Source organism: Hyperolius riggenbachi, chromosome 1 (genome assembly GCF_040937935.1).
Source record: "Hyperolius riggenbachi isolate aHypRig1 chromosome 1, aHypRig1.pri, whole genome shotgun sequence".
Classification (NCBI taxonomy): domain Eukaryota; kingdom Metazoa; phylum Chordata; class Amphibia; order Anura; family Hyperoliidae; genus Hyperolius; species Hyperolius riggenbachi.
The window spans coordinates 421,354,988-421,368,299 of NC_090646.1; the positions used below are offsets into that span (position 1 = coordinate 421,354,988).

A 13,312-nucleotide genomic window follows, 5' to 3' on the forward strand; every position below is an offset into this window, starting at 1 on the left:
AAATAATCGCCTACTTTACTTAAAGGGGAACTTCAGCCTAAACAAACATACTGTCATTAAGTTACATTAGTTATGTTAATTAAAATAGATAAGTAATATAATCTCTTACCCACCCTGTTTTAATAGAACAGGCAAGTGTTTGTGATTTCATGGGGGCAGCCATCTTTTTTGGTTAAAAGGGGGTGAAAGGGAGCATGAGACACAGTTCCAAATGTCCTGTGTCCTGATCACCCATCCCAGCTGCGCGCGCAAGGCTTCAAATCTCAAATTCATAATAATAAAAAAAAAATTGCACCAAAACAGCAAAACAAGAACAACATCAAAAATCCCATCATGCTTTGCACAACATCAGGGGAAAAAATGCCCAGGCAGTTTTCCACTGTGCAGCTAAAAATGAGGCTTGGGTAAGAAAAACAAAGTTCTGATGCTGTGAAACTACTCAGTGCTGCTGAGTAGATTCTTAGTCTGGAGGTTCTCTTTAAAGGGAACCAGAGACGAACGGTCTTTAAAAAATGAAAAAAAGATTTTATGCACACCTGGGGCTTCCTCCAGCCCCATCAGCCTAGATCGCTCCCACGCTGCCGTCTTCCGCTGCCTCTATCGCCAATACCGGATCCTGTCACTTCCGGCGGACGCAGGCAAAAGTACGCAAGCGTAGGGACTCCCTCCATATCTTTATGCGTAGGCCTGCACAGTATGGAGGGAGCGCACTGTGCTTGCGTCAACTGACCAAAATGACGGGACCCGGTACCGACGGATAGAGGCAGTGGAGGACAGTGGCGTGGGAGCGATACAGGCTGATGGGGCAGGAGGAAGCCCCAGGTATGTATAACATCTTTTTTGGTCGTCTCTGGTCCTCTTTAAAGAGAACCTGTACTGAGTAAAAATATTTAAAATAAACACATGAGGTAACTTCAAATGAACATTAAATAGTTACCTTGCCATCAGTTCCTCTCAGAAGCTCACCATTTTCTTCTGACAATAATCCCTTCCAGGTCTGACAATATTTTGTCAGATCTGAAATATATCAGTTGCTGTCAGTAAAATATCAGTTGCTGTCAGTTATAGCTGAGAGGAAAACTGATGTACCAGGTAATGTCCATGTTTCCCTATGGCTCAAGTGGGCGATGTTACAGTTTAACTGTGTGCTGACCAGAAAGCTGTTATGGTGTAATGGCCATTTTCAAAATGGAGGACGGAAAATTCCCTTGATCACAGTGAACAAACAGGACGCGGGACAGGAGAAAGACACTGAGGAGTAGACTACATGGAAGGTAAGTATGACTTGTGTATGTTTATTTTGACTTTTAATTTTCAGTACAGGTTTTCTTTAAGCATTCATCATATCTTTTTTTTTTATAATGTTTTCAATCCCTTTGTTGTAGTAGCATCACACTCCTCACATATGAGTTGGAGGGATTGGGTGGGGTCATGTTAATGGTGCTGAACAAACAATTACCGGCATTCTGCAGTCATGTGACAAGAGATGCAGGGAGAGGTTGACCTGACAGATGCAAGTAAAATTACACAGAGAAAATACCTTGCATGGCAGACAAAAGCAAACAGCTATTACTTTCTGGTTGACTATCGTATTATATACTGTATATACTGACTTAACTTTTAACATCGTGTTTATCACAATAATTGTCATGTTATACTTTAACTGTACTTTCCTTGTGAGACACACACACACACACACACACACACACACACACACACACACACACACACACACACACACACACACACACACTGTTTCTCTATATATTTTACGTGGCTTTGTATACCCCCCACACATTTAAAGAGGAACAGTAACAAAAAAAAGAGCCCCTGGGGGATACTTACTTCAGCAGAGCTCACCCATCGAGACCCAGTGCTGGCTCCCCTGGAAAAATCCACCTACAAGTACCTTCAATATTTACCTTTTGCGCTGCTGCACAGGCGTAGTGGCGGCTTTCTGATGGACTCCAGCGGAAATAGTCACCTGCGCAGTAGAGCGGACCTGATTGGGCTCGGCTATTTCAAACAGAGCCCATCGGAAAGCCCTTACTGCACATACACAGGAGAGCAGAAGGTAAATATTTACATGTGTTCTGTTCTGGGGCTGTCAGCACTGGATTGCCAAGGAGTATGGGGAAGGTCTCATTAGGATCCAGAGGATTCCCCCTCCTGAGGTAAGTACCTCCCACAATTTGTTTTTTTGTTACAGTTCCTTTTTAACACAGCAATATACAGAGGGCACTGAGTAGTCTACATTAATTCCCGTCCCTCTGGGGCCCACATACAATTATTTGTATACTATAGCCTAGGGGCCACATTGAGGAAACCCAGTTAAAGTAGCAGCATGTTTCTGGGATGTGGGAGAAGACCAATGCACCCAGAGGTAACTGGTGTAAATGCTATGATCACCTGCAAACCCCATGGTAAGAGTGCTAACCGCTTAGCTAGCATGTTGCCTTTATATGATGTCTCATGCACTGCTGCTTTGCAGAGTAGAAGTTGGGCTTGGTTAAACAATTGTAAGACTGCCCATCTGTATTGTGTTGTCATTATAAATTCACCTCATACCATGTTGCAATCTGTGTATATCAGCCTACAGTCTTGTGAGCGTCTTTGTGGCTCTCTCTATCATTCTCTCTGTCTTGGTCTATATGCATTTTATCATCCACTTATTATTATTACTTTTGTGTCTTCTGTTGGTCACAGATTCTTTGATGACGGACAGTGTGTATTGATCTGCCCTTCTGGCAAATATGAACTTAATGGCCAATGTCATCTTTGTCATCATACTTGTCAAGCGTGCAATGGCAGTGAGCCTGATGCATGTACATCCTGTGGCACTGGTAAGTCATGTAATATGGTGGAGAAATTGTAAATGACTTCACACACAATTACATTTCAGCAGTGATAGGATGAAGAGATAAATTTATCATCCCCCGTGTGAGATGTTTGTGGCTCTGGAAAAATGATATTGCTCTCCTGTGTGCTAGGCTTCAACTCAGGATTACTAGCTGTAAAGGTATGGTGAGTATAATAAAATGTAAAGGTCAAAACGGGGAGATGGTAATATAACTGTTGATAGAGGAAAGCCAATGGGAAACATATGAACATATGAATGATTGTCATATAAGATACATGCATAAAATTCAACAACCGCTGATGCTGCAGACACAGTTAGTACAGCAGTATTTGGGCACTTGCTCCACACATGTAATCCATCATCAGCATCACAAATGCAGTGCAAGCAGTACACATCTATGCTTAATGGCAGATATAGTCCATGCTAGACATAAGACTAGAAATATGAACAAAACCGTATAGATGATGTGTAGGGGAAAGATAGTTTAAACAGTAAGGCTGCATCTGATACATACTTACTGTCTGCCAGCCCACTACGCCTGTCTCAGAATGTTTATAGCATGTGTACATGATGGCCAAGACATAAATGGATGGACTGGAACTGCCACATACTTCCACCTTGCCCTCTGCATTAATGGGTGTGCAGTCACATGACAGGAAAGGGGGGGGGCTAGGAGTATATTGCATAGAAGGAGTAGCAACATTCCCGTCAACAGTAGCAGCAGTGCAGGTCAAGAGAGTGAAGCCTAAGTAAATATTACCCATACATGATTCTTTGCCACTGGCTGGCCTAAATGGATAATGCAAACAATGCATTTTATAGGGTGAAATCTGTAGAGGTGTCACCTGCTCAGTACAGCTGACTTTGCTTTGAAGAACAGTGGTTGGTTGCGCTGGATGGATTTCAGTTGGTCGCTTTGAATTCATCCCTAGCAGTCAGACTTTTGCTCGTCTTCTCCCTCCTGCACAGGAAGCACATTTATGTTTGGACAGAAATCTTTGGTCATATAGAGAGAGAGGAGAATCAAATACACAAGCTTAGCACAGCCATTTGCCACTTACTGAGTTTATCAAGCTTTTTTGTCTCGGCATCCTAGATCTTATTTTTGATGAGAACAATATTTGTTTCTTCAAATGAACAAAAAATGCCCATTCCTTATATGTCTGAAGAAAAGCAATGAAGCCTAATAAGTGTACAGAGTGTAAAGTGTTTGCAGCAGATGTTGCAGATGTTTACCACCTGACAGTTGTGTATGCTAAAAAAAAAAAGAGAGAAAAAATCAGGCAGACTTAAAGGGAACCCGAGGTGAGAGGGATATGGAGGATGCCAAATTTATTTCCTTTTAAACAATACCTGTTGCCTGGCAGTCCTAATCCTGTGCCTCTAATACTTTTAGATGTAGACTGTGAACAAGCATGCAGCAGATCAGCTACTCTAACTCAACTGAGTCAGGTTTTACTTAGCCATATGCTTGTTCCAAGGTTTTGACTCAGACACTACTGAGGGCTCTTTCACATTAGGGCAGACTTTGTGCGTTAACGCAAACCGCAGCCGTTTGCGTTAACCAAGGTAAGATGAAAGTCCATAGACTTTCATTTTACCTTTCACACTCGACGCTGCGTTTCGATGCGTTGCGGTTCCGACGCACCCGGGCGCAGTTTTTCCTCCATCCCACCCGCGAGCTGGCGTTTTCCGTCGGGTTTAATTACCAGCTACCGCCGCTGATTGCGTCGCACCACAGATACCCGACGACACGCCGCAGGCAGACAACGCGTGCAGGAGAACGGCTCCTGCTCGTGTTGTCTGATGTGAAAGAGCCCTTATGCCAGAAGATCAACAAATCTGCCAGGCAACTGGCATTGTTTACAAGTAAATAAATATGGCAGCTTCCATTTCCCTCTCACCTCAGGTTCCCTTTAAGAATATTTTTGGTTATTTTCTACAAAGTGACAGAGATGTGTTTGTAAGATTTAAATGACTTGTAAAAGCTGTGCTTTAATACAATTTAGGGGTTTGATTATCCAATATTGATTAAAGAAATACGTCTCAATCATTTTGTCCCTTATAGAGAAGTAACTAATGCAATTTATTTGATCCTTATTGTACATTTTTGTTGTGAATTTCTTAAATTCTTTTTGAATAAAACTTTTCTCAAAGTAGAAAAAAAAACAACAAAAAATATAAGTTTGTGTTGAGTCCGGTTTGATTTACAGATGTGGCCCTAAAATATTTGCAGACATGAGCTGCTTTTGGCGGTTCAAAAATTAGTTTCATGTCTATGGGCACCTGCAGAGATCACCAGCTGAGACATCTCAGGTTAGAAATGATTGGACATGCTGTTATTTCTCATGGGATAAACTGACACTAGAGTTGACTGCTGCCTTCCCACATTCCCTCTCCATCACATAAACATGGGAATTCAGCTGACATGTCTGTGCCTGAAGCTTGATCAAAAGACATCTTCAGACAGATGAATTGTGCCTGAACTTCTAATCATCCTTTGATGCCTATGGCCTTTTTCATCCCTAAGAATGGCCTGCTATGATGTGAACATTACAGGCCATATCAGCTGGGATCAGTGGCTAGTGGCACTATATACTCTGCCTATGGCTGTAGATATGTGTGTCCAAGTGACACCTGCAAGGAAAAAGCCAATGATTGTGCAGTCAGGTTGTACATTTTATTTGGTAGTTATTCTTTATATCTTCCCCTACTGCCAGTGGCCAAAACAAATATCAGTTTCTTTTGTTTCTACATAAGCGCTTTCTTTTTTCTTAGCACATTCAGATATAAGTATACTAATACGTTATGTTTTATATCACAATTATTTGGGTTGAGCATCATAGGCATCACACATATAAATGTGGGCACAGAATACTTTTTCACGTGGAAGTGATTCTAGACAATGCTTAAAGGGAACCAGAGAGGAATGATTTGTTAAAATAGAAAAAGACTTCATACATACCTGGGGCGTCTTCCAGCCCCATATGCCTGGATCGCTCCCACGTCGCCATCCTCCGCTTCCTTGATCCGCCGGTACTGGGCCCGTCACTTCCGGCGGACGCGACCAATTGTCCGCATCACAGGGGCTCCCTCCATACACGTACGTATGCGGCTGCGCAGTAGGCAGCCACACGCGTAACTGTATGGAGGGAGCCCCCTGTGATGCGGAGAATTGGCCGCGTCCACCAGCCGACTGGCCGACTGGCTGTAATGACGGGACCCGGTACCGGCGGATCCAGGCAGCTGAGGATGGCGGCATGGGAGCGATCCGTGCGTATGGGGCTGGAGGAAGCCCCAGGTATGTATAAAATCTTTTATTGATCATCTCTGGTTCCCTTTAATTGACACTAACACAGTTGTAAAGCCTAACACAGCAAACAGAAATGGCAGTTCTGTGCAGCCAGCCAGTTTGTATTCATCTGTGGATGAAGTAGTAGTAGATACTGTGTGTCTGGTGAGTAACTCTCCGCAGACAAACTCCAGAACACGAAAAGTAAACAAAAACAGTATTTCCGAGAAACTCCATGGACTAAGAGCTCCTAAAACAGGCAATCCTAGTCCACAGTGTTTCTCTGAAAAGACAATGTTATATTGACCTGAAGAAGCAGGTAAGGCTCACGAAAGGCGTTGTCATTTGTGTCCAATAAATATATTTTAAAACTTCTATTCCTTAAAACCTATTGTTTCAGAGAGCACACAAGAGCCATATACACCTTAGAGCGCCTCCTTCCACCTATTATATATTATGTGTAGATCACATTTGTGAATATGCAAAGATAATGCAGCAGCTCAGGGGATGTCCAAATATAAAAACCTTTAATTAGTATCAAATAGAATTGCACAAACTTAACTTAGGCTTAAAAACACATTAAAACAGCTGTGGAGTGCTCCTCATACAGAACCCAGCAACATTAATCATGCCTCAAGCACACTGGCACTGGTACCACCACTGTCCGGTTTGTGGGGAGACAGATAGTGCTGGGGCATGCAGATGGTACATAGCTGCAGTCAGCATCGAGAAAACCGACACTGTGCAAATTGAAGATAGCTTTGGAGGCACTCAGACAGCCAGCGCATCACCACTGATCGGCTCACCAATTCGCTGTCTTGCCATCAAACCACTCGTAACTCCAGTCTCCCTAAGCCATCCAGTGCTGCATCTTGCCTACAGCTCACCGATTAACCCAGCTAATAACATTAGCGGGAAGCGGTAGCCAAGTGGGGGAGCGCATGATAGCGCTCGACGCAGAGCAGGATGTGACCCCACCCACCTACGTGTCGCGGCCGCCCACTGTGAGCTTCGGCAGTTTGTAAATGGTATTGGATTTCCATAGCTCTAAGTCAGACATATCTAAAGTCCAGCCTGGGGGCCAAATGCGGCCCACCAATCCATTTCTGGTGGCCCCCAAAGCTCTCTACATTTGTTAATTCCATGCAGTCCACAGGGTGCCACATGCAGGGGCCACCTTGTCACTGCTCTGCCTCACCCTTTGCTCGTCTTTAGGTTATCAACAACCACTGTAGCAGTAGCAGCTACTGATTAGCTGCCACCACTATGCCAGCAGCAGTAACAGTCACTGATTAGTAGCTGCCACTATGCTAATTGCACATGGTATATGGGTTATGTCCAGTGGAAATCAACAAAAACTGTGTTTAATTTCGCTAGTTAAGCCCTCTAGCACTGTCAAGAACGACAATATGGCCATTCGCCTAAGCAGTTTGGACACCCCTGCCCTAAGCTGTGGTCTCCCTATTGGTCTTCTTTGTCCAATCAGCCTTTGTCCCATGAGTCTTTGCTCAACCCCCTCGCTGCCTGTAAAGCATGATGATGCTGATCCAAGCAGTAGTAGTAGCCTGCTCACAGACTCTGATAGTAACCTTTTCTACTCAGCTGCTATATATCTGTATGACCAGATTTTCAAATCTGAAGTTGTAGCTGCTTTTTGTATATTTTTGCACTGATTACCAATTTATTAGGTATAATGAGCGTCCACCTTTGACATCTGCCACTTGTGTGACTGCTCAGGACACCATGAATGCAGTCAAATTAAGGGCACTAATTCCTTCTTTAATGTATTCATGGCACTCTCTGATGTAAATGAGACAGAATGGACAGGGAACCATAACACCTACTGGTATTCTGGCAACATAATGTACACAGTAGATATAAGGGTCTGTAGCTGATCTTTTGTGTGTGGTAAATTGCCCGAATGTCAGTTATTTTGATATGCACAAATACGGTTAATTGTATTGCACTAAATTATTTGAACATGAGTTGTTTTGTTTTTGTTTAATTTAAAAGCAAATGTATATCAGTGCTGGCATACCAAGACTTTGAAAGAGAAACCATGAACCTAGCAAAAATGCTATTTGCATATACCTGTTTCAGTGTAGAATGACAGTGAAAAGTAGAGTTCTTTCATCAGACAGTGCCGCTATCAGAAGCTCCCGAGGCGGCTTTAACAGGTTCAGGGCCTTGTAAGCCAAATAATAAATGTTGGTTTCTTTGTGATGGTAAAAATGTGTCAGCGGTTCTATGTGCACTACAGGTATTTTTCATATAGAAAATAACAACAATTCTCTCTTTTAATATTTCTCTTTCTTGTTGACATTTAGACCTTAAAACTTTTTCTAACAGATATAGAATTGTACAGCAGCATGTGCATAGAATTATACAAGAGTTTGGTGTCATGCTCTTCAGTTTAGAGATTACGGAGTGCCTTTCAAAGCTGGAAGTGCAATGTTGCACTGCTGCCACCATCTGGATAGTTCTGAATTGACACTGGAGGGAACTGCTCTGCGTAGCAATTGTATAGTGCTTTTCTCCTGCCAGATTCAGAACACTTGAGAGCTGCAGACACTACGGCCTCAATCGGCCAACCTGGAGCATTGGGGAGGCTTCTCCAAGGATTCCTTATTGAATAGACACTGGCTGCAGCCAGGATTTGAACCCTAATCTTATATGTAAAAGGTGGTGTCAGAAAAGCAAATATGAAGCAAAAATAACCTTATGAATCAGAGGGAATCACAAGCATGTTCGCATTGTAACAAGTGGCAGAGAGCGATTCAGAAACGCACGCTGGGCAAAAGTGGAAAAGAAGCCTTCTAGATTGTCACCTGCTGTGACTAAATAATTCATCTCTCCCTGATTAAAATCTTATTAGAGAGCGATTGATTCCTACCACACATAGCACATCAATTTTCAATAGATTTCAGCATGAAATCTATTAAAAATCAAACCACACTGTTGCACTTTTCAATGCAGCGCAATGCTATGGGTTGTTGTTTGACAATGCCTTCTGCCCCCAATTTACTGAGATTTTCCATCCTGTACAATCAATAGTTTTGATCGATCCGACATGTTGGCGCAATAAACTTCTGACAGATTCAAACAGAATGATTGAATCTGCCAGAAATTGAACGGAAAAATTGATACGCATATGGCCATATTAAGAAAGGCAGAGGAATTTAAAGCTATTATTATTTTTAATCATATAGTGCTAACATCTTCCGTAGTGCTGTAGATAATACAAAACAAATAGTTGAGAGCATAGATACATGAGAAGTTCAAATGCTGTACAATCAGCAATACAAGTACAAATACATACATAGCTGATGTGTGGTTTGAGACATCACCATTGCTGGTACAGGTTCATAGTTAGCAGGAAATTTGGAAATATCATAAATATCGTTAGTACGGTGCTCAAAGCAGAAATATGGGCGCCCCCGATAAATATTGTTTTCAACATTGGATCATTAACCACTTTACCCCCGCGCGTACGTATTTCTCCGCCCCTTTTTCCATCCTTTAAAAACCAGGGACGGAGAAACACGTACTTTCCGCGTTCCCGACGCTGTCCGCGCTCCCGCTCGTAAACACGCCGCCCGCCGCTAGTAAAACCGCCGCCGCCCGCTCGCCCGGAGATCAATGAACGGGAAAATCCATTCCCGTTCGTTGATCTAAGCCCCACAATGACCCGCTGCTCTCCTATGGGCAGCGCGATCATTGTGAGAAGAAACTCACGTGTCCAGCCTCCTTATTCTTCCTCCAAGCTTCCGGAAGGAGGCTTGGAGGTCGCAATAAAGCAAAAAGTTACTGTGGCCATCTTGTGGCCAAATAGTAAACTACACCCTACACATTTTTCACATACAAATAAATGACTTTTACACACAAAATTAACTCATTACCTCCCACACTCCCCATTTTTTTTTTTTTTGTAATTAAAAAAAAATTCAAAAATTTACAATTAAAAAAAATACATAATTAGTTACCTTAGGGACTGAACTTTTTAAATATTTAAGTCAAGAGGGTATAACACTGTTACTTTATAAACTATGGGCTTGTAATTAGGGATGGACGCAAAACTGAAAAAAATGCACCTTTATTTCCAAATGAAATATTGGCGCCAAACATTGTGATAGGGACATAATTTAAACGGTTTTATAACCGGGACAAAAGGGCACATAAATTTCATGGGTTTTAATTACAGTAGCATGCATTATTTAAAAACTATAATGGCCGAAAACTGAAAAATAATTTTTTTTTCCCCACATTTTTCCTATTTTCCCATTAAAACACATTTAGAAAAAAATAATTATTGGCATAATGTCCCACCTAAAGAAAGCCTAATTGGTGGCGGAAAAAACAAGATATAGTTCATTTCATTGCGATAAGTAATGATAAAGTTATAGACGAATGAATGGAAGGAGCGCTGAAAGGTGAAAATTGCTCTGGTGGTCAGGGGGTAAAACCCCTCAGTGGTGAAGTGGTTAAATTTTTTAAAATATTTTATCATTTTGAAACTTGCAACATTATAGTTTTTGTAATATTATTTTGTTTGTATGTAAAATTTTACGTTATCAAATATTTTATCATTTGTTTGTACAAATTTTACGTTTGTAAGGCTGTTAGGAAAGAATGGTTAGGTTTAGGCATCAGGAATGGTGGTTGTTGGGGGGGGGGGGGGGGGGTTAGGGCTAGGCACCACCAAGGATGGGTCTTAGGGTTAAGCACCACCAGGGGAGATCTTAGTGTTAGGCACCATCAGGGGGTCTTAGGGTTAGGCACCATAAGGGGGGGTCTTAGGGTTAGGCACCACTTGGGGGGTATTATGGTTAGGGTTTGGCACCTCTGGGGAGGTCTTAGGGTTAGGCACCACTAGGGTAGGTCTTAGGGTTAAGGTTAGGCATTGGTAGTGGAGGATTCCATGTGAGAGTAGGGTTAGGTAAAACTGTAGTAAAACATTGGTAGGATTTTCTACTGCTTTATTATCGATTAAAAAAATGTATTCAGCAATATTATTACAATAATATACACCATCTACACTTTAAAAACAAAGAATATCAGTAGATATTAACAGTATTTTTTTATTAACAAAATAGATATTAACAATATTTTTATTAAATATTATTTTATTTATTTTTACTCATGCCCCTTTTTCATGCATGCAGGTTAATATGATAAAGTACAACAGAAACAAGAAACACTAGAGTAGGTCCCTGCCCTTGCAAGCTTACAATCTAGAGATTACAAATTATAACACTGTGTATGCTATGTACAGTATATAACACAACAACAAACAAGCATTTACTAGAAATCAACTAAAAAAACTAATAACAGCAATTAAGTGTGGTAAGCTGGTGAGTTAGTTCAGATTGCAGTGGTTCCTAACATGGGCCTGAGTGTTGTTGTGTAAGCAATAATACATAATGTGATATGTGATCTTTCCTTTTACCAAAGATAAAAATGGAAGAATGCGCTACCTCTATGGGAGGGAATGCAGAGACGCCTGTCCCCAGGGCCATTTCATCTCGGATAGCACCTGTGTCAAGTGTCCTGACAACTGTGAATTCTGCAAGAGTAAAACCAAATGTGACAAGTGCATGAGAGGATTCTTCCCTGTCAGCGGAGACTGTCAGCAGCTGGAATGTCCAGAAGGTAAGTAAAGTTATAGGAGTCTTACTACACTGTAGGTGTAATATTACCATTGTGACCCAGAATAATTACTTAAAAGCCTTTTCTACTTTAATCCCATTAACATTACCATATGCTTTTAACAGAATGAAAAGAATAAAGTATAATAAAATGTTAAGTACATAAAGCAAACTTAAAGAGTAACTGTCGAGCATAAAATCAAAAATCTATTCCTTATTTTTATCTGGTAAACATAAGCATGCTAATCAGACAATCCAAAAGTTAAAATCATTATCACTTTTCTTGTTGATAAATTATCACTCCCCAGTTTACATGACTCTTATTTGGTACACAGAAAATTTGGTACACAAAAGAGAAGTTACAGGGCATGCTGGGTTGTCTTTTATTTGCTTCTCTACTTCCCTTCAGACTTAAAGGGGAACTTCAGCCTAAACAAACATACTGTCATCAAGTTACATTAGTTATGTTAATTAAAATAGATAGGTAATATAATCTCTTACCCACCCTGTTTTAAAAGAACAGGCAAATGTTTGTGATTCATGAGGGCTGCCATCTTTGTCATGGGGGCTGCCATCTTTTTGGTTGAAAGGAGGTGACAAGGAGCAGGAGACACAGTTCCAACTGTCCTGTGTCCTGATAACCCCTCCCAGCTGCACACGCTAGGCTTCAAATGTCAAATTCAAAATGTAAAAAAAAAAAAAAATTGCACCAAAACAGCAGAACGAGAACAACAAAATCAGAAATCCCATCATGCTTTGCACAGCATCAGGGGAAAAAAGCCCGGGCAGTTTTCTTCTGGGCAGCTAAAAATAAGGCTTGTATAAGAGAAACAAAGTTCTGATGCTGTGAAACTATTAAAGAAACACCAAGCCTTTTCAGTGCTGCTGAGTCGATTTTTAGTCCGGATGTTCACTTTAACTAATGCAGCCTGATTGGCTGAAGCATCTTTTCCTCCTGTTTTCCCCTCCCACACCTCTGTTCCTCTCTAATTGGCCAAAATTTCTCAGGCTGAAACAATGCACTTTCTATAGTGAAGGGCGGGCAATCAGGCAGATGAGACTAAGGGAGTAAATTACATCACGACTGGCTTCAAAATAGCCACAGTAAATATGGAAACTGTCTAGAATTGGATCCTCTACTTTTCCTTTATAAAATTCACAGGAATCATAATGTGGACAGTGCAATACATATGTTATGTAAGTAGAGCAAGTATTTATCTACTTATATATTTGTGTTTTTTTTCCTGAGATAGTATGGCTGACAGCTCCTCTTTAAGTAAATTAAAACTGTAAAGCATGTTAAAAGATTACAGTAAAATGGGTATTTGCTGCATTATGTTGTTCAACCACTAGAGAGCAGCAGAACAGTAAATCAGTACAAACTTGAAGGCTGCATTAGTTTATTTTAGCTGTGGATGGCAGCAAAACTTTAATTTCGGAATAGGAATAATTTCAGAATAGGAACCATTCGATTAACCTTTTCCAAATACAGCAAAACCTTGGATTGAGAGTAAC

At 41.2% G+C, this 13,312-nt stretch overlaps 1 protein-coding gene across 2 annotated transcripts in view; it reads left to right on the plus strand.

Annotated features, from left to right (window-relative positions):
- Nucleotides 1-13,312, plus strand: part of PCSK5 (proprotein convertase subtilisin/kexin type 5) — a 639,880-nt gene that overhangs the window by 544,650 nt on the left and 81,918 nt on the right. For both annotated transcript variants that reach the window (XM_068236619.1, XM_068236629.1), the window contains exons 22-23: nt 2,707-2,843; nt 11,604-11,801. In XM_068236619.1, the coding sequence (XP_068092720.1) occupies nt 2,707-2,843; nt 11,604-11,801 (335 nt within the window). The remainder of the gene's footprint in view (nt 1-2,706; nt 2,844-11,603; nt 11,802-13,312) is intronic.